The following is a 22,940-nucleotide window of genomic DNA, read 5'->3' as shown; positions in this document are numbered from 1 at the left end:
TTTACCTCATTTGTAAAAATAATAGTAATATACCATCATGACATACATATTATAAAAGCCAAGTTCCTAAGGTAACATGTTTTTTCTTTTATATTTCGTCACTTTGTTTTCATTTTACAAGTCTTATTTTGGTACAGAATATGCGAAAATGGAATTGCTTTTGATTCCGTTTGTGACTAAAAAGAATACACAAGACATGGACCTCAATCCCAGAACTCTCTAAACTATATCCTACTACTTATCACAAGTAAAATGTTTCCACAGATGTCTCTTGTAGAGATGCGAGCGAACCGTTCGCCAGCGAATCTCTACGGGCCTGCACTACTTTCGGGTCGCTATGACCCGGAGTAGTACGGCTGTGCTGGGCCAGCGGTGCGCGTTTGATCGCGCTGCCGGGCACACTCTGCGCATGAGCGTGATGTCACTCATGACGTCACGCACACGCGCAGAAAGTGCCAGGCAACAGGCGCGCGATCAAGGACGCGCACCGCAGGCCCAGCGCAGCCGTACTACTCCGGGTCATAGCGACCCGGAAGTAGTACAGGGTGAGAGGTTCGCCTCTAGTCTCTTGTAGTTTTGCTAAAACTTTCCCACGTTTGAGCATAATTTTGTAAATAACTATGTTCGATTGAGTTTGTCCCTACCTATTTTTTATGTGACGTGGGTCCAAAGCTGTAAGACACTAAAATGTATTCTACAACTCGTCCCGGATAAAATGATACCACATATGCCTCATTTAGTAAACTGGTGGTGCACTTTCCATAACCACACTGGAAATATATATATCGTCCCAGTTTGCATTAAGAAAGAGAAACCATCATGAAAATAACGTAATTTTTTTCCCTACAATATTCATTTATAGATTATTTAGTCAGTGCTTTCGCTTTCCTCATCCGGATTTATATTCTGAAATTTATCACAGGTGGCAACATCTAGTCCAGTCAGGTGCAACTGTGTGGAATGTTTGTTTCTGAGAATACTCTGGAAGGAGTATTCCACATGTCTAATCAGCCTAGGCATAATTGGGAGGGCGGGGCTACATAACAATATATAGATATAGGAGGCACTTCTGATGCTGAAACCAGGAAAACGGACACTGAAATGGGTATTCTGAATAAATAACTGCATTCTACTAGGTCACTACAGTGCCTCTAAAGTAGGAAGCCTGGGCTGCTATGTAAGGCACACTTCAACATGCTAGTGTCTCAAAAATGGCAAATAGCAACTGTGTCTTAAGGGGGCCATACACTAGGCGACCATCCAATTCGATTATAATCAAATTGGATGTAAATTGGTGCTGCCAAGTGCATGCCCGACCGACAAAGCGGACAATTTCGGGACAGAAATTGGCCGCACAGTCGATCCCGCATGTTGGAAAATGTCGGGTTGGGGTTGGTTGTCGGGTGCGCGTCGGTACGGCAGCGGAATTGCGAACAAGTGTCGAGACGACGGAACCCCCGCCGCAATGTATAAGGGCTCATTTCCACTATCGCAAATTCGCATGCAAATTCGCATAGCAATACAAGTGAATGGGACTGTTTCCACTTGTCAGGATTCCTTTGCGTTTTTCTGTGCAGAAAAAATTCGCATGGCAGAGCCATCAGAATTCGCATACCGCTATGCGAATCGCATACAATGTATTTAATAGGAAATTCGCATGAGGTTTGGGTATGCGAATTTTCATGCGAATTCGCATAGAAACAATGGAAAAGCACACCAGCACTGCCATGGTTAAATTCGCATGCATCATCATCCATGCGAATCCGCATGCGAATTTTTTCCGCGGCGATTCGCACCGCACAAGTGGAAATGCAGCCTAAATGTATGTATTGTGTAGTGCATTTATACATTACCTGTCCGGTGTCAGCCTCCACACGGTTTCCGTCCATCTCCGGGTTCCGCATACACGCCAGCGGCGCTCTGACGTCACGAAGGCGCATAGCAGCTGACGTCAGGCGATATGCGCCGCTAGTGTGTATGTGGCTTACCCGGCGAGATGGACGGATGGACCCGACGAACTGCTACAGGACAGGTAATGTATAAATGCATTACATTACATACATTTTGGGGGCAGGGGCGGAGCGGACAGCGGCGGCTCAGCTGATTCCCTGATGATTTCATGCTGAAATCGGACGGGAATCGGCTTGTAGTATATGGGCAGATTCGATTAAAGATAAATTTGTCTCTTGGTCGAATCTGCCCATAATCTTCTAAAGTATGGCCACCTTTACTGATGAAATGTCACAACTGACCTGAGAGGGAATTGAAGGATAAGAATATTAACAGACAAGAGAACATGATCTGTGTATGGAGGGAAAAAGTTTTTGCCATCTATTTAGAAAGCGGTCCTTCATAGTGTGAGTGGTTAAAATATGGAATATCTTATCTCAGGAAGTCATTATAGCAAACTCTATATCTGTACTTAAAGCGGATCTGAACTCAAAACTTCCTCGCTGCTCTAAAAGATATGCAACAGCATAATAACCTTTAGAGAAAAGCATTTCTTTGTTACAGCTGATACAAATCCTACAATAAATCTGCACCGTTTCTACTTCCTGCATTTATGGAAGCAGACATATTGTTAACATCCTGTGCTTTCAAATGAGCTTATCTGCCATGGCAGTCAGCTGACACAGGGGAGAGTTCAAAATACAACTTGGGATTAGACACATACGAGGGGGAATTAGACAGGCTAAACTCTCTAAATACATAGAGGGTGCATTTCTCTATGTTTTCCTTCTGTCTTGTGCAAGAGTTCAGGTCCACTTAAGGCCCCTTGCACACAAAATGCAATTCCGATTTATCATACGATCCAATTTTTGATTCAGATTAAAACCGTAGCAGCATGCAGTACTTTGAATCAAAAGTCAAATCAAAAAAAAAAAAAAAAAAATGAAATCGCATGTAGTGTGCAAGAGGCCTTAAAGAGAACCCGAGGTGGGGTTCTGACAATGCTATCTGCACACAGAGGCTGGGTCTGCCTATACTGCCCAGCCTCTGTTGCTATACAGTTCCCCCTGAGCTCTGCTGGCCCCCATAAATCACAACCGCGCTGTGGACACGCACCGGGCTGTGTTTACATCTGCAGCTGTCACTCTCGCCGCTCCCCCGCCTCCTGCATAGCTTCGGTCCCCGCCCACGTCCCTTCCCTCTAATCAGCGGGGAGGGAAGGGACGCGGGCGGGGACCGGAGCTATGCAGGAGGCGGGGGAGCGGTGAGACTGACAGTACAGAGGTAAACACAGCCCCCTGCGACACGCTGCGTGTCAACAGCAAGGCTGTGATTTATGGGTGATAGCAGAGCACAGGGGGAACTTAGGGGGGGGGGGGGGGAACTGTACAGCAACAGAGGCTGGGCAGTATAGGCAGACCCAGCCTCTGTGTGCAGATAGCATTGTCAGAACCCCACCTCGGGTTCTCTTTAAAGAGGGCTTGGATGCTTTCATTGCATTGAAGGGAATCCACGGCTATAATTACTGGGTTGTCCCCAAGATAGTGGATCCAGAGATTTATCTGACTGCCATCTGGAGTCGTGAAGGAATTATTCACTTTTAAAGAGAACCTGTATCAAAAAAAGTTCCCCTGCGGGGTACTCACCTCGGGAGGGGGAAGCCTTAGGGTCCCAATGAGGCTTCCCCCTCCACTTTAGCTGCTGGGAATCCAGCGCTGGCTCCCCCGAAGTGTCCGGCAATCCTCCCTCGACAAACCTTACAAGCGCTGAGAAGTGCAGATTTATTTACCTTACCTGGCTCCAGCGGGGGCACTGTTGCGGCTCTCCGCACGGAAATAGGCGAAAATAGCCGATCTCTATCGGGTTCGCTCTACTGCGCAGGCGACTTGTGCCTGCGCAGTAGAGCGGGCCGACAGCGATCAGCTATTTCTGCCTATCTCCGAGCGGAGAGCAGATACTGCGCCTGCACTGGGAAGGTAAAAATTTACATCCCCGCTGATCGGGGAGCTTTATTGCCGCCGCCGTGGGACCGAGGACGACGGGGGAAGCCTCAATAGGATCCGGAGGCTTCCCCCACCCCAGGTGAGTACCCCCAGGGGAGGTTATTTTTGTTACAGGTTTCAAGAGTAATTGGTGCAGGCCTTATAAGGTTTTTCACCTTCCCCTGGATCAACTAGGATATGTGTCAGTTCAGGATGGTGGTTCGTTTCCTTTCTAGTTGAACTTGATGAACAGATGTCTTTTTTCAACCAAACTATGTTACAAACAGTAAAATTACAGTTTTAGGAAGAGTAAGTTGGACATTACAAAATCACTACAATAGGTTTTCCCAAAGAGGACAAGAGTTTCCAGCAGCTGTTTTGACACTTGTTTTGCTCTCTGTGGCGGCTGTCCATGTATTTACAAGTCACCGTGTTAATTTAAGGATCATCTGGTCCGATTTGAATTCCAAGTATCACCAGGCATCCATGACAGGAGAGGAAATGCAGGACTGATTCTATTAAAGGGCTAATCCATCCAAAATATTTATATAGGGGTCCTCATTTCACACATCCAGTCCTCTGCCAGAGGGGTCCAGTAGTATGCCAGAAATTCAGTCCTCTGCCAAAGGGTCCCCCGGGATGCAGTAGTACGTTATAGTGCCCTGCCAGAGATTCAGTCCTCTGCCAGAGGGTCTCCCGGGATGCAGTAGTATGCTAGAGGGTCCCCCCAGAATGCAGAATGCCAGAGGGCCCTGCCAGAGACCCAGTGCTCTTCCAGAGGGTACGACGGGATCTGGTAGCATGCCAAAGACCCCCACCGGAGATTCCACACACTACCAGGGGATTGGGTTTAACTCAGACTCACCAGCAATAATTCCATCCATTTGCTCCAAGGCCGCAGCTAACATCTCACTTGCGTCTGTCATCATTCTCCCCACGTCCCGGTTCCTGGAAGGGCAGAATGAAATGGGCATTTAGGAAAAAAGTTCTCAAGAGGAATTAAGGAAATTCAAAATGTGTATATGGCAGACAGACAAACAAACATAACAGACAGACAATCATAACAGTCCCCAGAAGATATATAGAAGGTTCAATTAATCAGTTAATGAATGTTTTACTTTAAGATGTAGGTCAGATATCATAAATTGAGGGTTCTGAGCAGCAATACTTAAACTGTTTACACTCATAAAACACCAGAATGTCCCCCCACCCAATATTTACAGTAAGTAAAATACTAGTATGCTCTCCAAATATTTACAGTAAGAGCTGACATCAGGCTAGTGCATACTCTTTATGCCACAGTGTAAGTTATCCTTAATAACAGTCTGTACAGGGAGGAAAAGGAATGTACACAGACTTTAGTAGCATGCAGGAAGGCAGGTACATTTGCAAATGTTTCAAGAGAAAATTAGACAAAAGCCGACGCCTTGATGTAAAGCTGGCAGGGCCTCTCTTTGTCTTTGCTCTTTTCTAAAGGCTCATACCCACGTCCAACTTAATGCACATCATGACCAACCGTGCAACAAATTGTTTACATGACAAATACATACACACACGCCAACCAACTAAACAACCAACTGAATTAAGTACTATGCGTGCAAGCTAAAAGGGCAAACCACAAAACATGTCTTCTGCATTCAAAAACAACAAAGTTGTTCAAACAACTTGTACACACGTGGCCAACCTGCAAGATAGTTGGTCAGACTGATACTCCAGATCCGTTACTGCCGCGCACCTGATCGATGACGATTGCCCGACATCTTGCAGCATGTCCGATCGATAAATGCGACCAATTTCAGCCGAAAATTGATCGCTTTCTAAATCAGGCCTGCTCTTGGTGGCACCGATTTTCATCTGATTCAAAAATTAACAATTCGGACAGTCGAACACCCGCCAAGTCGAGTAATGTATGGACACCTTTAGTGATCGACCCCCATTTTCAGCCTCCTCTTTCATATGTAGCAACCCTTCTTTCATGTTCAAGTGCCCCACTGGGCTGCAGCCGCCCAAGGCCCTGGCTTTTGTGGCCTATCCAGAAATCACGCCCTGAATCTATTTGGAACATGGTTTATATCATGTGGGACGTGTTTAGTTTGACTAAACAGGCATAGTGTACCAAACAAAACGAACAACAACTTTATTGTACCTATTTTATGCAGTAGGGCTCCAGTCTCAGCGATGGTGAACCAACCCTTTGTTTAAAATGTCTGAGGCCCCCTGTTCCTCACAAATAAAAGTAAGCTCTGCCTCTGAATGCTGCACAAGACTGGAAATGGTGCCTGAAATGATGCTTTATGTCCGATACAAAATAAAGACCACAGCACAGAAGTTACAGGGGTTCCATTTGCTGCAGAGCAGTGCCTGTGATGATAACCAGGGCAAACCAATCAGAAGTCTGTGATAATGTGTCAGATAACAGCCATGCACATCTTGGACTCTATATACTGCACACTTGTAAAAACGATGTTTGGATTAAGCTCAGCGCAGCATAAATAGAGCCATATATGGAGAGGCAATGGGGCGACTGACTTTCGGAGGTGCCAGAGACCAGCACAGGAAGGTGAAGGATTTGTAGCTGTTAGGAAACACTGCACTGTGCTCTGACAGGAAGAAGAAAGCAGCCTTTCAACACTACAGAGATGTACAGTGACTATGGAATCCTACTGTGCGGGGTCCATACATAAGAGGAAACTCATATCACAAAATATACTCTGCACAAAACAACTTCTATTGTTCTACAGGCAATGTTCCTGTAGAGAATATAAACAAACACTGAGCTTAAAGAGAAACTCTGACCAAGAATTGAACTTTATCCCAATCAGTAGCGGATACCCCCTTTTACATGAGAAAGCCATTCCTTTTCACAAACAAACCATCAGGGGGCGCTGTATGGCTAATATTGTGATGAAACCCCTCCCACAAAGAAATTTTGAGTACTACTCTTGGCAGTTTCCTGTCTGTGAATCTTGCTGCATTGTGGGAAATAGCTGTTTACAGCTGTTTCCAACTGCCAAAAAAGCATGCAGCAGCTACATCACCTGCCCACAGTAAAAATGGCCCCATGTAATAAATGTCAGAATGTAAATCAGGGATTTAAAAGATTTTACAATGGGCAAACACTGACTAAATCATTTACACACAATTATCGTAAAAATGAAGCACTTTTTTTTATTACATTATTTTCACTGGAGTTCCTCTACAATAGGCAACTTGGCAGCCGATCAACCATACGATTCGATTATAATTGAAATGTATGAAAACTGGTGACGCCAAAAGCATGCTCGATCGGCGATGCAAACAATTTCGGGACGAAATCAGAGATACTTCAAGATGTCGGCCCAACGTGCTCGATCGGGTGCGCGGTGGTAAGAGTGCAATATCAGGACGAGCGTCAGCCAACGGAGCCCCCGGCGCTGTCACCCCCACCTCCGCACTCTTCCTCCCATACACGTGCCCCACGTGGTTCCCGGCGTAACGTGGGCACACGTCTGACGTCACACATCCGCCCACATTATGCTGGCAAACACATGGGGCACGTGTATGGGAGGAAGAGTGCGGACAGCGAGCCAGCGGTGGACACAGACACAAAGTATTCATGCACGGAAGGGGGCACATTTTACACTAAGGGGGGCAGCAAGGCGATGTCACTAAGCCAATTCCCGCAAGATTTCATACTGAAATAGATCGGGAATCAGCTTGCGGTGTATGGGCAGCTGACAGATCTCTCTCTGATCAGAAAGAGATCCGTCTCTTGGTCTGCCCATCATCGCTAGATGTATGGCCACTCTTTACACACTCAACGTAAGACATGAGCACCGTTAATGTGCAGTTATATGTAATAACTACAGATCTTAATTTAAAGGGCACCCAACGTGGCATGAAGAGAAATGTGAAAGTAAAATACTGATCCTAATTACAACTAGGTATTATCTCTTCTTTGATTTTGTTCAGTGCAGTGTTCTCCCCAGGCTCTTTTAGCCTGGTGCTCCACCCGGCTAGTTTTGGTGAGCACCTGACTGTCATCGGCTCTCCTCCTCCTATGCTGTAAGCAGAGTTGCTCACAGAAGCACCAGCCCTGCATTCTCCCATATCGCCCCACCCGGATAATTTTTCATGCCACCCGAATGGAAAAAAGAACACTGCAGTGTAAGGGTTAAAGGACACCTGCAGTGACAGGAATAAATGTATTTCCTAAAATACCAGGTGGATCAACTTGGGCCAAGCGACGGTCAAATACATTGTGCACCCCCGTCCCTCCACTCCCTGCATAGCAACAGAGTGCATTGTCAGCCATACAGCTGACTTTGCATTTGTACCACCTGGCCCAGCAGTGTTGCCTAAGGGGATTGGGTTCCGATACCTGTGTATGGACCTTGACAGATCTAAGTATTGTTTGCTGTGAGAGGGACAGTAAGCAGTGGCAAAAGTAAGGAAAAGTTAACACTTAGCTGGGCTGAAAACAAACAAAAAAAAACAGGCAGGCGTGATGTCAGTTTTGGCAGAGAGAAACCGTAAGGATGGAAACCAGCAGAAATATTCTTTTCTTTATATGCCATTTCTCCTAAATCTGATAATGAACTCTAAATACAACAGGCTAGGCAAGCTAAAGTACATTCTTATTGTATAATTTTTAAATATTTTTATGTTAATATGGAGTTTCATCACATTTTAAAGGGGAACTTCAGCCTAAACAAACATACTGTCATTAAGTTACATTAGTTATGTTAAATAGATTGGTAATATAATCTCTTACCCACTGTTTTAAAAGAACAGGCACATTTTTGTGATTTCACAGGGGCAGCCATCTGTTTGGTTGAAAGGAGCTGACAGGGAGCATGACAGTTCCAACTGTCCTGTGTCCTGTTCACCCCTCCCAGCTGCGCGTGTGCTAGGCTTCAAATCTCAAATTCAAAATAAAAAAAAAAAAAAAATTCACTAAAACAGCAGAGGGAGAACAACATCAGAAATCCCATCATACTTTGCACAGCATCAGGGGAAAAATGCCCGGGCAGTTTTCTTCTGTGCAACTAGTAATGAGGCTTGGGTAACAAAAACAAACTTCTGATGCTGTACAACTGTTAAAGAGGAGCTGTTAGGTATAGGGTCTCAGAGAAACACATATCAGTAGCCAAATATTGGCTGTACTTACATTACATATGCATTTCACTGTCCACGTTTGGATTTCACTGAATTTTTATATAGTATTTGCAGAGATTGATGCTCCTGACAGCTCATGGCAGGTTCCATGTTTGTCTGTCTTGTATGAAGCCAATTGTGATGTCATATCCTCCCTTACCCTGCTTCCTGATGATTCGACTCACAAAAAAGATCAGGATCAAAGATCCTAATGGTTCATGATCCGGACAACACTACTGTGCAGTGAATATTAATTAGCCATTTGGCTAGGAACAATAGCCGACTCCTGCAGTATACTCTAACAGAACATGTGCCCTGTGAACAGCACATTGATTTTTCAGTGTTGTGAGCTGGGCTGCTGTTACAAGCTGCTGTAACATGAGCCTGTAACTTCTCACTGTGAAAGCAGCCTTAGGGCGGGATAGGGAAATGAAGGGGAGGACCAAGGGAGTGCAGTGGAGGAAAGAAGCAGCCCCAGAATGCTTTGCAGTATTTGTTATGCGGCCTGACGGCCTTCTTAGGAGCTTGGGAATATAGAGACTTGCTGTTCAGCAAACATCAAAGTAAGAGAGATTTTTAACTTCAGTATTGCCTTTTTGGCTTCCTTCTAAACTGTTTAACACAGGAGAATAGAGGTTTAAATTAGCTTTTGCAGCCTGACAGTTACTCTTTAAAGAAACACCAAGCCTTTTCAGTTGTGCTGAGCAGATTTTTAGTCTAGAGGTTCCCTTCAAGTTTGTAAGGACACAGTTCTCTCCATTGTGTCTTGTAACTTGCTTGTACACTGACATCTAAATTGCCTACCATCTCTGTATTATATACAGTACTTATATCTTTTAGGTAATCAAGTTTGTTTCTTGTTCAGCACCACAAAAGATAATGGCGCTATACACGTCCATAATAATAAATGGTTGTAGGGCACTTATACTATGTGTATAACACAGTAAACGCAATACTAGAATATAATAGGAGAGAGATCAGCAACCATACTGAAATTTCATTAGTGTGCAATACAAGTTGTCTTCATTTGTAGGTAGCAGCATTCTACCTCCACATTCTGGTGTCATGCAGAACAAACCCAGCACTATAGAGCTATTCTATAAACGTGTCCCCATTGGAAAATGTAAGAGGGGGTTGAGGAGAGAACATGCATCTCACCAAAGTGCTTACAGGCAGAATACGCTGTCTCACTAATCATCGCTGGCAGGTTAATTCTCTCTCATTCTCCGAGTTCAGGCTTGTCATAACGGTTTGTGATGAATCTCATCACACAGAACAGCCTCCCATAGGAAATAGTGTTTCTATTACAACTGAGAACACCATGCCCTGAATTAGGAGTCTGGCCAGTCTATGCTCCCATCTCAAAGTCTAGGTGAATTCTGGTTGGACAATCTACTTTCAAGGATTCCTGTATCTCTCATCCTCAGCCTCACGCCTTCACATCAAATAATGGTGGTTTAGGTCCTCATTTCCTTTGTTCGAAATAGATTCAGTGTTGTAGCTACAGAATTATGGGCCCCTGTGCAAAGTACAGACAGCTATTCCATAAAGGGCCATGCACTCTTGGTCTGACAATGTATAAGTCTTAAAATCTACATATTCATTAAAGGACAACTGAAGGCTGCCATATTTATTTCCTTTTAAGCCCCTTGCACACTCCAGACTGCATTGCACCGCGGTATGCTTCTCGACGCTTACCTGCCACAAGGGCCATGCAAGTCTATGGAGACTTGGACACCTCACCCGATGTGCGTTGGAAGTATCCCAATCGTTGCAATGCCAACGCAAAGTCTGCAGCGCGTTGCCGCATGATCCGTGCCTTATGCAGTAATGCAAGTCAATGGAAGCATGGTGCGATGCAGCGCGCATGCGTGGACCAACGGGAATCCCAAAGACCAACTTCCTGTCCAGCAGGAAATACATTACTAGCATGAGGGAAGAAGAGGGTGCATATGACCCTGTCCCCACACTATGGTGCTCACACCACATCGCACAAATCAAGTGTAAAACTGGCCTCAATCAATATCCTACCTATATGTTGCTGATCTATTTGGCTGCAGTAGTGTCCAAATCCCACCAGAAACAAGCATGCACCTAATCCAGTAAGATCTGACAATGTTAGAAATACCTTATCTGCTGCATGCTTGTTCAGGTCTATGGCTAAAAGTATTAGAGGCAGCCAGGTACCTGGTATCATTTAAAAGGAAATAAATATCGCAGCCTCCATATCCCTCTCACTTCAGTTGTCCTATAATAATAATAATAATAATAATAATAATCTGAACATTTATATAGCGCTTTTCTCCTGTCGGACTCAAAGCGCTCAAGAGCTGCAGCCACTGGGACGCGCTCAGGAGGCCACCCTGCAGTGTTAGGGAGTCTTGCCTTGAACTCCTTACTGAATAGGTACTAACCCTAGCCAGGATTCGAACCCTGGTCTCCCATGTCAAAGGCAGTTCCCTTAACCAGTACTCTATTCAGCCACTATAAACGCTGCCAGAACCCCTAAATAGGAGGCGGGAGGCTTTTGACATATGGTAATTTATCAACACATATTTCTATTTTATCATGTTTCGCTAATCATTTGGAAATCATATACACTTTGTATCCAAAGGTATATATAAAAAAAAAACAAAAACAAAAAAAAAACGAACACATCAGAATAGTTTTTAATTCATCGAGCATGGTTCGTGCTGGGAATTGGGATTGGCACATACAGTAAAGATAGGACACACAATACACAATAGAGTAGACAAATAGCTGTGTAGGAAAGATACACTGCAGAGGCAGTAACTCAATGCACAACTGATAACAGCGGTCAGCATTCGAAACCCTAAGGTGGTAGATGGTGGGCATGATTGAGGGGGGGAGGGGGGAGTGTTTAAGGCGTGAAGAGAGATGAAGGGGTTGACAGCCAAAAGGAATTTAGGCTTACGTAGGGTTTAGCATGAAAAAATGGAGGGTTTTAGTGGTTAGGTGATAGAATATCTGTTATTTTACTGATATCTTACTATTGGAATTAGCCACTGTTCAATAGAAGAACATCAGTAATTTACAGATATTCTAATAGAAGCTATCGCCTTCATCTATATTACTGCAGCATTTTTTTTTGTACAAGTACGCTGAAGTAAGACATGTAGTTCTTAGGAAATGAACAGTAAACAACTGTAAAATGTCAACCTGCTAATTGGAAAATCAACCGCTAGAGCATGGTATATTAAGGGGATAAAAACATATAAACATCGATCATATTTTTCAGCTACAAGTAGTGCATTTGAGGAATCACTGGTGATTGCAGTGCGCTAGGGTAATAATAATAATACAAACTTTTGTATGGCGCTTTTCTCCTGTTAGACTCAAATCGCTCAAGTGCTGCAGCCACTGAGAAGTGCTCAAGGCCACCCTGCAGTGTTAGGGAGTCTTGCCTTGAACTCTTTCCTGAATAGGTACTAACCCTAGCCAGGATTCGAAGGTGGTGCTCTTAACCAGTACACTATCCAGCCACTATCGAGTGGTAATGTAAACTTATGGCCGAGATTCCACTACCACCATTGTGATTTACAAAAAATGCAATCGCAGTGCGTGTGGTATTTTCAGAGCGATTTGATCCAAGGAATGCAAGTCCCAAAACTGCCCTTCCTGAAATTGTACTGTTTTTAGTGGCTATTGTTTAAGAATTGTGATTTCCATGATCACAAACGTTCTCCACACTGAGAAACCGTTAATAAATCAATCTCACTGTGAATCTTCATACAATCCTGGTACTGACTTTCCGATTATTGCAGCCGACCCTCTTACTCAGCACTTCCTGTCAGGACATACGGTACTTGCTTTGGCCTGTCTCAGCACTAACAAAGCGGATTCTTGTGCTGTACAGTCTACTAAAATTCCAGCAACATATAGATCTTGCGATGTGTACAACAGACTTATTTTTTGTTCCTAGTACTTTGTGAAACGCCGCTTATATGCTACAAAAAAGAAAACAAGTTCTAATATTAAAGCAGCTTGTTTGTAGTACACACCCAGGACTGACAGATGGGTGTGACACACACACCATATGAAAGAGATGGAGAGGAGGCGACATATTTATTATTATTTCAAGTATCAAAGAACACTGTGAGTCAGTCAGCTTCTTAGTTCTACTTTTATAACCTCCTAAGACCCACTTTACCTAAAGTACACTTTAGAGCTCAATTCTGGTTACCAGATTGAAACCAGCTTTCAGCATGAGGTGTAACTGCTTTGCAGGAATGTGGTCTGCCTGCCAGTACTTTCATAATATAAATAAACGTGAGGTGGCAGTGTGTACTTCCTGTATGAGAAACCAGAGTCTCTTAATGTGTACCTATAGTGAAAAAAAACTGCCCCGAATGGGTACTCAACCTCAATAGAAGGAAGCCTCTGGATAATCCACAGGCTTTCCCGTCTTCGTCCACTGGGCGACTGTCTACGGCTCGCACCTGCACAGTAGCACAAACCCGATCTGCCTCAGCTTTTTCTGTCAAAGCCTGAGCCGGTCCGTGCTACTGCACAGGCCACACCCCACACCTGTGCAATAGCATGGACCAAATAGCGGCCTGGCTTTTTCCAAAGACCAGGCGTGTCTGTGCTACAGTGTGGGTGCTAGCCACACCACGCCTGTGCAACAGCAGGGACCCAATAGTGGCCTGGCTTTTTCCAAAGCCCAGACGGGTCCGTGCTACTGTGCAGGTCAGTGTAGTCATGCTTGTTCTCTTACAGGAGCTGTGAGCTTCCGGGGTCCCAGCGCTGGAAAGGCAAGATAAAGGGAGATGGGGAAGCATCTAGAGGATCCAAATACTTCTGTCTCCTGAGGTAAGCAACTTTGTTATAAAACCTCACTGGTCTTCTTTAAGAACTTGGCTTTAAAAAAGGTACCTGTAGTGATATTTGGCATAAAAAGAAACACGTGAACATATAGTACCAATCTTACTTAAGCCTCATACATGTGGACAGTCACCTGCAGGGGATCGGGACTCAGAACCTGCAGGACAGTGAGGAGTCTGCACAGCACTAGGCCCCAAACTATTACATGAGGTAAGTCGACAACGCGATGAGCAACGGAGTGTGAAGGGTAAGGAGGGATCGGGACTCAGAACCTGCAGGACAGTGAGGTGTCTGCACAGCACTAGGCCCCAAACTATTACCCGAGGTAAGTCGACAACGCGATGCGCGACGGAGTGTGAAGGGTAATAAGGAGAACAATAGTCTCAGCCTGTGCTCAGATGGGTTAACCTGTAAGTTTGGATCTCTCACCGAAGATTGACAACTGTCTTGGTGTGTGTATATGCCTAAAGCCTTGCCCAAATGCTAGATGCTTCCTTGCTGAGGCAGCTGGAGGGAGCCTCCTCAGCCGAGAACCTAGCGTGTACTACAACTACCAACCTTATCCTTCCCGTCATGCACCATGTGTCGCCCCTTCTCCCAGCACTATGCCTGAAATCTAATTGTATCACTATAGCACTAGCAGCACAGTGATGAAAAGCTCAAGAGGTCATCCTTTGAGTGGAAACTGAATGAAAAGCAGGAATGTAAGGTCCACTATAACAAATAAAAAATGAAAACAGCACAGTGCACGAGGGAGCAGCTTTCAGCAAGCGGGGTAAGAAGAGAAACAATGTGCTCAGCCGTCACTGCCAGGGACACCTCACATGCTAGATTTTTGGCCAAGACTGTCTTGCGCTACAATGATAGGTAGGCCTGGTCTTTAAAAGACCACTATCGCAAAAAATTAGGCAGTTAAAATCTGACAGAACCGACAGGTTTTGGGCCAGTCCATCGCCTCATGGGGGATTCTCAGGGTTTTCTTTGTTTTTAACAGAATTTCCTCAACAGCAGTTGCAAAGTCTAACTGACAAAATAGTGTGTAAGTGAGTAGGGAGGCTGGCTGGTATCTTACTATTTTGGTAGTTACACTGCTGTTCAGCAAATGCTGTTAAAAACAAAGAAAATCCTGAGAATCCCCTATGAGGAGATGGGACTGGCATAAAACCTGTCGGTTTTGTCAGATTTTAACTGCCTACTTTTTCCGCGATAGTGGTCCTTTAAAAAAAACCTGTGAGGTTTTCAATGCAATAATGTAGATATTCACCACAGGAGAGGTAAGTCTGGGTCCTCCAGAGACTTCCCTGTCCTCGGTCAGGCGATCCCAGCTCTGATACTCCCGAAAAGCATGAGAACGTGGGCCACACTGCGTCTGCTCAGTAGTATAGACCCGCTCAGGCTTCGGCGGAAAAAACAAAGCCCGAACAGGACCCATGCTACCGCATAGATCGCTTGCGGGTGCACAGTAGCATGGACCCGACCAGGCTCTTTTTCCCGCCCAATCAGGTTTGGTCCATGCTACTGCGCATATGCAATACGTCAACAAGCCCTTGTATTTTTGATGGTCTTTCAGGGGATGCAGCACTGGAACAGCCCAGTGGAAGATGACCGAGGAAGCCTTTGGAGGACCCAGAGGCTTCCCTCTCCCCCGCGGAGTAGCCCTTTGGGGCACTTTTTCCCCCCTTCAGGATCACTTTAAGTCTCAGCTTACAGCATGCAGTCAGCGTGTGTCTCCAATAACTTTGGGCCAACAAGGGACCTAAGAAAAACATGAAGGACAGATCCATCGTGCATTAAAACTTTTCACTATAATTTGTAAAAAAACAGATTGCACTTCCACGTTTACAGATGTAATGATGCATATAGTGAAAATCTAGGATCTGGCTCTCTGGTGCGAATAGTGTCATGATGCGTGTTGTGGCACTCCGCCTTCTGCATTAGAACGTTATAACGCTACAAGCATGCCGACTACAGGATCGCTCTCCAAGCTGGTCTTTCGTATACCAGAGTACTACACTCACCCACCCATGTTGCTGGTCACGGCTTCACGGAGGGAGGCAGGAAGTGATACAGGCACAAGAAAAAGAGATCCTAGACTTTCACTATACGCCTCATCACATCTGTAATCTTGTAAGTGCAATCAGTGTTTCTACAAATTATATTCAAATGTTTTAATGCACAATAGAGTGTTTCTACTTCTCTTTCTTAGATCTCTTGCTGGCCCAAAATCTCTTTCTATACTCAGATGTCATCAGAAGTTCAGTAGAGGGATGACCGAGTGCAGAAAGGCAATTTACAACTGAATGGAATGGTGGGAACAGTTCAATCGCACATTATCTAAGTGGATGTGAGCACAAGCCAAGTAACAGCTTCTACTGCACCTACTGGGGTTGACATACTTGTCTCTTAAGGGATTGTCAACCACAACATCAAATTCAATTTACCCACAGCTCTGTGTTTAATATGCGGCCTGCAACCTTACTCTGCATTCCAAGCGCTCCAATCTAATTAGAAATGTTTCTGCTGTAATAAATCTCAGTCAGTCTTGCTCTATTTTTTCCATTGCCAACAGAATGAAGCTCGTCATTACCCCTCCCACATTCCTGCTCCTCACTGATTGGTTGAGGGCAGTTCAGTGAGCAGCTGAAATCTATGCTGTGCTCACATGTGTTTACAAAGCAAGCTAGCTATGACAGTGCAGTTTCTAGGAGAAAAAAAAGGAGGGGGGAAATGACATCAGGTTTGGCTTCAGTCAGCGGGAATAAAATGGCAAATACCAGGGATAGAATGATTTACTATATAAAATTCACTGAAATCAAAACATGGTGAGTACAATACTTCTGTTATGTAAGTAGAACAAGTAGTTCTCTACTTACATATGCTTTTTTTCCCCCCTGGGATAGTATGGCTGTCCTTGCTTTAAAAATGGGGTAAAATACAAACAATGGAAGCAGGTAGAACTACTGATTGGGTAACATGTAAGTATAAGTACAATTATGCTTTCAAAATTCTGGTTGAACTTTCTTCCCTAAATTTTCAAAATTTAACACATTCAAAAATATGATCGGGTTTGGCAAGGCCACATTTTTCCTGGCATTTCAGCCCACGTAACAGTCTGCTTTGGTATGGAGGAAGTCTCCTCTGCTGCCCGGAGGGACCGAGTCCTGCAAATCGCAATCAGCAGACTTCACATGGACACTGAATGGTTTGCAAGGTAACTTGGGTCCTTTCCAGCCTGCATCCGGGGCTCAGCCAACCATCTCCTGCCTGTGCAGCGGCGCAAATTATCAGATGACTCTGCGGGACAAACTTTATATAAAAATACGCCAGCGCGGAGACCGGCAGAACCAGTCGGGCCAGCGTGGGTAATTACATTAGAAGTGCAGGCAAACGTAGAATCTGCTGGGAATCTGGGAAGAGCGCCCGAGGGCTGCCCACAATTACGCAGGGCTGAAAGGGTCTACTAACAGGGAGGTTAAAAATACAGAGTTAACGAGAGCTACTGTCTGCCGTGTTCCTACACAGGCTTGGATTCAAGCTCTTTAAATAACGATGAGGTCATTAGAAACCAGACTGGCTGTGACAGCGCAATTCTGAGAGCCAAAAAAAAAAAAAAAGAAAACCACAGGAAATTCTCTAAAATATTTACAATCAGTTACGAAATAATTTAAAAAAAAACTGATGTCCTTGTACGTTTTTACATAACTATGGCCTCAATTCACTAAGCTTAACTCCTGTCTTTAATAACTCTTCTGAGCTGTTTTACAGTTATCACCATGGTGATATCATTGTGATAACTGTAAAACAGCTCTGAAGAGTTGTTAAAGACAGGAGTTAAGATTAGTGAATTGAGGTCAAAGTCACTTATTACATGTACATTAGGCCATGTGAGCCACCCTGGCTACCATGTTCACTATTCCTCATGCGACTTGCTCTCAATTTTATCCCACATCTCAAAAAGCATACACAGATTTATTTGGCTATCCCCTAAATTGTCCGTAGGCCAAGATGGAGATAGGACTATGGTAGGGATTCGATTGTGAGCTCCTCTGAGGGACAGGTAAGGTGGCCATGCACTACTCGACTTGGCGCCTGATCGACCTTACAATTCAATAATTACTGAGTTAGATGGAAAAAAACAACAAAACTGTGCCTCCAAGGCATGCCCGATCGACCATGCAACCAATTCCGGGCCGAAATCTGTCACATGTATCGATTGGACATGCTGCGAGATGTAGGGCCGCGGTCACACAGATGCGCGGTGGTACCAGCGAGCAATATTGGGACAATCGGCCAGTGAGGCAGAAATACAGGAGAGGGAAGTGGAAGACTGATGGGCACCACACGTTGGACGGCATAGGACAGAATGTATAAATGCACATTTATACACTAGGGGGCAGAAGCAAGGCCAGTCTGCCAATTCCCATGAAATTTCATGCTGAAATCGAGCCTGCGGTGTATGGGCAGCCGATAGATCTTTCTCTAATCAAATTCTATTAGAGAGAGATCTGCTTCTTGGTCAAATCTGCCCATCATGACTAGATGTATGGCTACCTCAAGTGACATCGTTATGTACTCTGTAAAAGCATTGCGGAAGTGGTCTACACTATGTAAATACTACAGAATACCATTTCTTAGGCATAACAGGAATTCTAACTTGAAAGAGTGATGTCTCTACTCAGTAAAAAAGTAATATTGCTGGGCCAGGTGGACAGATCTGGAGGTTTTGATTGGCTGTGCCTAGACTCTGCTACAGAGTGTACAGAATCTGTCTGTGTTAATGTGACTAAATGTTCAAAGTTAACTGTGGAACTTGGGTGGGTTTACAGCCATATAATGCTTTAAACATCGTAATGATCCGCTGCAGTTCAGCCTTGTAATTTTTAGCAGCTGAGAGATGTGATCAAAGAGTTCTCCTCTGGCAGCCTATGAGCACTAATCCAGATTCAATTAACTGGTTTACTCAGTGGCGGACATACGGCCGTGCAGGCCGTGCCGCCGCACGAGGGCCCCTGAAGTTCCGTTTTCTTCAGGGGCCCATTAAGTATTTTTTTTTTATTATTTTATTCCCCGGGGGGGCCCCCGATTCCTATCCTCCCTCCCTCCCTCACCTCGGGGGGCCCCCCTCCCGATATGCGCGGCGGGAGAGCGAGCGAGCGAGCGGCAAATGCAGGAAGTCTTCAGGGCTCTCCAGGCATCCGCTAGAGGCCCAGCCGCTTAGTCTCCAATATGTCTCCAGTTGGAGACATATTGGAGACTCAGCGGCTGGGCCTCTAGCGGATGCCTGGAGAGCCCTGATGACTTCCTGCATTTGCCGCTCGCTCTCCCGCCGCGCATATCGGGAGGGGGCCCCCCGAGGTGAGGAAGGAAGGGAGGGAGGATAAGAGTCGGGCCCCCCACCCGGATAGCTACCCACCCGGCTACCTAACCACCTACCCACCCGGCTACCTACCTACCCACCAAGCTTCCTACCTACCCACCCGACTACCTAACCACCCACCAGGCTTCCTACCTACCTACCCACCCGGCTACCTACCCACCCACCAGGCTTCCTACCTAACCACCCACCCAACTACCTAACCACCCACCCGGCTACCTACCCACCCGGCTACCTACCCACCCACCAGGCTTCCTACCTAACCACCCACCCAACTACCTAACCACCCACCCGGCTACCTACCCACCCGGCTACCTACCTACCTACCCACCCGGCTACCTACCTACCTAACCACCCACCCGGCTACCTACCTAACCACCCACCCGGCTACCTACCTAACCACCCACCCGGCTACCTACTGGGCTAGTTACCAACCCACCCACCAGGCTACCTACCCACCCACCCGGCTACCCACCCACCCACCAGGCTACCTACCTACCTACCCACCCGGCTACCTACCTAACCACCCACCCGGCTACCTACCTAACCACCCACCCGGCTACCTACCGGGCTAGTTACCAACCCACCCACCAGGCTACCTACCCACCCACCAGGCTACCTACCTACCCACCCACCCACCCGGCTACCTACCCACCCACCAGGCTTCCTACCTACCCACCCGGCTACCTACCTACCCACCCGGCTACCTACCCACCCACCAGGCTTCCTACCTACCCACCCGGCTACCTACCTAACCACCCACCCGGCTACCTACCTACCCACCCACCCGGCTACCCACCCACCAGGCTTCCTACCTACCTACCCACCCGGCTACCTACCTAACCACCCACCCGGCTACCTACCTAACCACCCACCCGGCTACCTACCTAACCACCCACCCGGCTACCTACCTAACCACCCACCCGGCTACCTACCGGGCTAGTTACCAACCCACCCACCAGGCTACCCACCCACCCACCCACCAGGCTACCTACCTAACCACCCACCCGGCTACCTACCTACCTAACCACCCACCCGGCTACCTACCTAACCACCCACCCGGCTACCTACCTAACCACCCACCCGGCTACCTACCGGGCTAGTTACCAACCCACCCACCAGGCTACCTACCCACCCACCCGGCTACCCACCCACCCACCAGGCTACCTACCTACCTACCCACCCGGCTACCTACCTAACCACCCACCCGGCTACCTACCGGGCTAGTTACCAACCCACCCACCAGGCTACCTACCCACCCACCAGGCTACCTACCTACCTACCCACCCACCCACCAAGCTACCTACCCACCCACCAGGCTTCCTACCTACCCACCCGGCTACCTACCTACCCACCCGGCTACCTACCCACCCACCAGGCTTCCTACCTACCCACCCGGCTACCTACCTAACCACCCACCCGGCTACCCACCCACCAGGCTTCCTACCTACCTACCCACCCGGCTACCTACCTAACCACCCACCCGGCTACCTACCTAACCACCCACCCGGCTACCTACCTAACCACCCACCCGGCTAGTTACCAACCCACCCACCAGGCTACCTACCCACCCACCAGGCTACCCACCCACCCACCCACCAGGCTACCTACCTAACCACCCACCCGGCTACCTACCTAACCACCCACCCGGCTACCTACCTAACCACCCACCCGGCTACCTACCGGGCTAGTTACCAACCCACCCACCAGGCTACCTACCTACCCACCCACCAGGCTACCTACCTAACCACACACCCGGCTACCTACCGGGCTAGTTACCAACCCACCCACCAGGCTACCTACCCACCCACCCGGCTACCTACCTAACCACCCACCCGGCTACCTACCTAACCACCCACCCGGCTACCTACCGGGCTAGTTACCAACCCACCCACCAGGCTACCTACCTACCCACCCACCAGGCTACCTACCTAACCACCCACCCGGCTACCTACCGGGCTAGTTACCAACCCACCCACCAGGCTACCTACCTACCCACCCACCGGGCTACCTACCTACCTACCGGGCTAGTTACCCACCCACCCACCAGGCTACCTACCCACCCACCCACCCACTCACCCACCCACCAGGCTACCTATCCACCCAACCACCCATGGGAGCTGCGCGCCGGTTGGAGGCTGGGACAGGAGGTCTGCTGCTGCAGGTGAGTAAATGTTTTTGTTTTATTTATATTAGCAGGTGTATGTTCTGGGCAGGTCTGCCACATGATTGCATGTATTTTCTGGGCATATCTGCCGACATGATTGCACGTATTTTCTGGGCATATCTGCCGACTTGTTTGCACGTATTTTCTGGGCATATCTGCCGACTTGATCGCATGTATTTTCTGGGCATATCTGCCGACTTGTTTGCACGTATTTTCTGGGCATATCTGCCGACTTGATTGCATGTATTTTCTGGGCATATCTGCCGACTTGATTGCACGTATTTTCTGGGCATATCTGCCGACATGATTGCACGTATTTTCTGGGCATATATGTGTATTTTCTTGAGAAAACCTGCACAATTATGTGAATTTTCTGGGGAAAGGGTCACCAAAACTTGGGCCCACTGTCTTTGCGTTGCACTTTTCAAGGGAACCTGAGGTGAGAATAATATTGAGGCTGACATATTTCTCTCCTTTTAAGCAATACCAGTTGCCTGGCTGCCGTGCTGGTCCTCTGCCTCTTATTCTTTCAACCATAGACCCTGAACAAGCATGCAGCAGGTCAGGGGTTTCTGACAATATTGTCAGAACTGAGAAGATTAGCTGCATGCTTGTTGCTGGTGTAATTCAGTTTATTACTGCAGCCAAATAGATCAGCAGGGCCGCCAGGCAACTAGTATTGTTTAAAAGGAAATAAACCCTCACCCCGGGTTCGCTTTAAGTTACAGTTAGCTCCGCCCTCATCCGGTCATTGCCACGCCCATTTTTTGCCGCGGCGCTGCGCGCCGCAGGCTCTATCCACTATTTTTTGACGCAGGTTGTAGCAACGCCCATATTTTGCCGCGGCGCGCTATGCGCGCCGCAGGTCATAGGGGGCCCTCAATTACAATTTTGCACAGGGGCCCACTGCTGGCTGTGTCCGCCACTGGGTTTACTAGCCCAGTAACCCGACATGCACCGGTTACGCGGAAGAGGAGAACAGCGGAGTGCTGCCTCTCAAAGAGGTCCTGTCACCAAAAAACACTTAAAGTACCCCTCAATCGAGAAAAATCTGAGAAAAAAAATGAATGAAGCCCATGGTGGGCTGCTACCTTATTCTAAAGCCTAGCACATACTTTCAATTATGATTGGCCAATCACTGACCAATTTTACCACCTCCATGTAGTATGAGGGGTTTACCTACACAATCTGCTCATAGTATTCGAAAATTGGTCAGTGATTGGCAATCATAAAGTGTGTACCAGGTTTTAGCCTCCTGAAGCTGCTTGTTGTCTTCGGGGTTGTGGAGTCGGTACAAAAATCCACCGACTCCGACTCCTCAGTTTAGGATTCCACCGACTCCTCTAATTTGCATATTACAATCTTGTTGATTGACAGTATGTAACATGAAATTTGTCTCTTAACTGCCAACGCTTAGGAATTTTAAAAGACAACTGAAGTGAGAAGGATATGGAGACTGCCATATTTATTCCCTTTAGTCATAGAC

The 22,940-nt window shown here is 46.7% G+C and overlaps 1 protein-coding gene across 16 annotated transcripts in view; it reads right to left on the bottom strand.

Annotated features, from left to right (window-relative positions):
- Positions 1 to 22,940, bottom strand: part of PPFIBP1 (PPFIA binding protein 1) — a 213,188-nt gene that overhangs the window by 129,149 nt on the left and 61,099 nt on the right. For all 16 annotated transcript variants that reach the window (XM_068277609.1, XM_068277612.1, XM_068277613.1 and 13 more), the window contains exon 2: positions 4,798 to 4,880. In XM_068277609.1, the coding sequence (XP_068133710.1) occupies positions 4,798 to 4,861 (64 nt within the window). In that variant the 5' untranslated portion in view covers positions 4,862 to 4,880. The remainder of the gene's footprint in view (positions 1 to 4,797; positions 4,881 to 22,940) is intronic.

Source organism: Hyperolius riggenbachi, chromosome 3 (genome assembly GCF_040937935.1).
Source record: "Hyperolius riggenbachi isolate aHypRig1 chromosome 3, aHypRig1.pri, whole genome shotgun sequence".
In the NCBI taxonomy this organism is placed as follows: domain Eukaryota; kingdom Metazoa; phylum Chordata; class Amphibia; order Anura; family Hyperoliidae; genus Hyperolius; species Hyperolius riggenbachi.
This window is presented reverse-complemented; position numbering and strand designations above follow the sequence as displayed.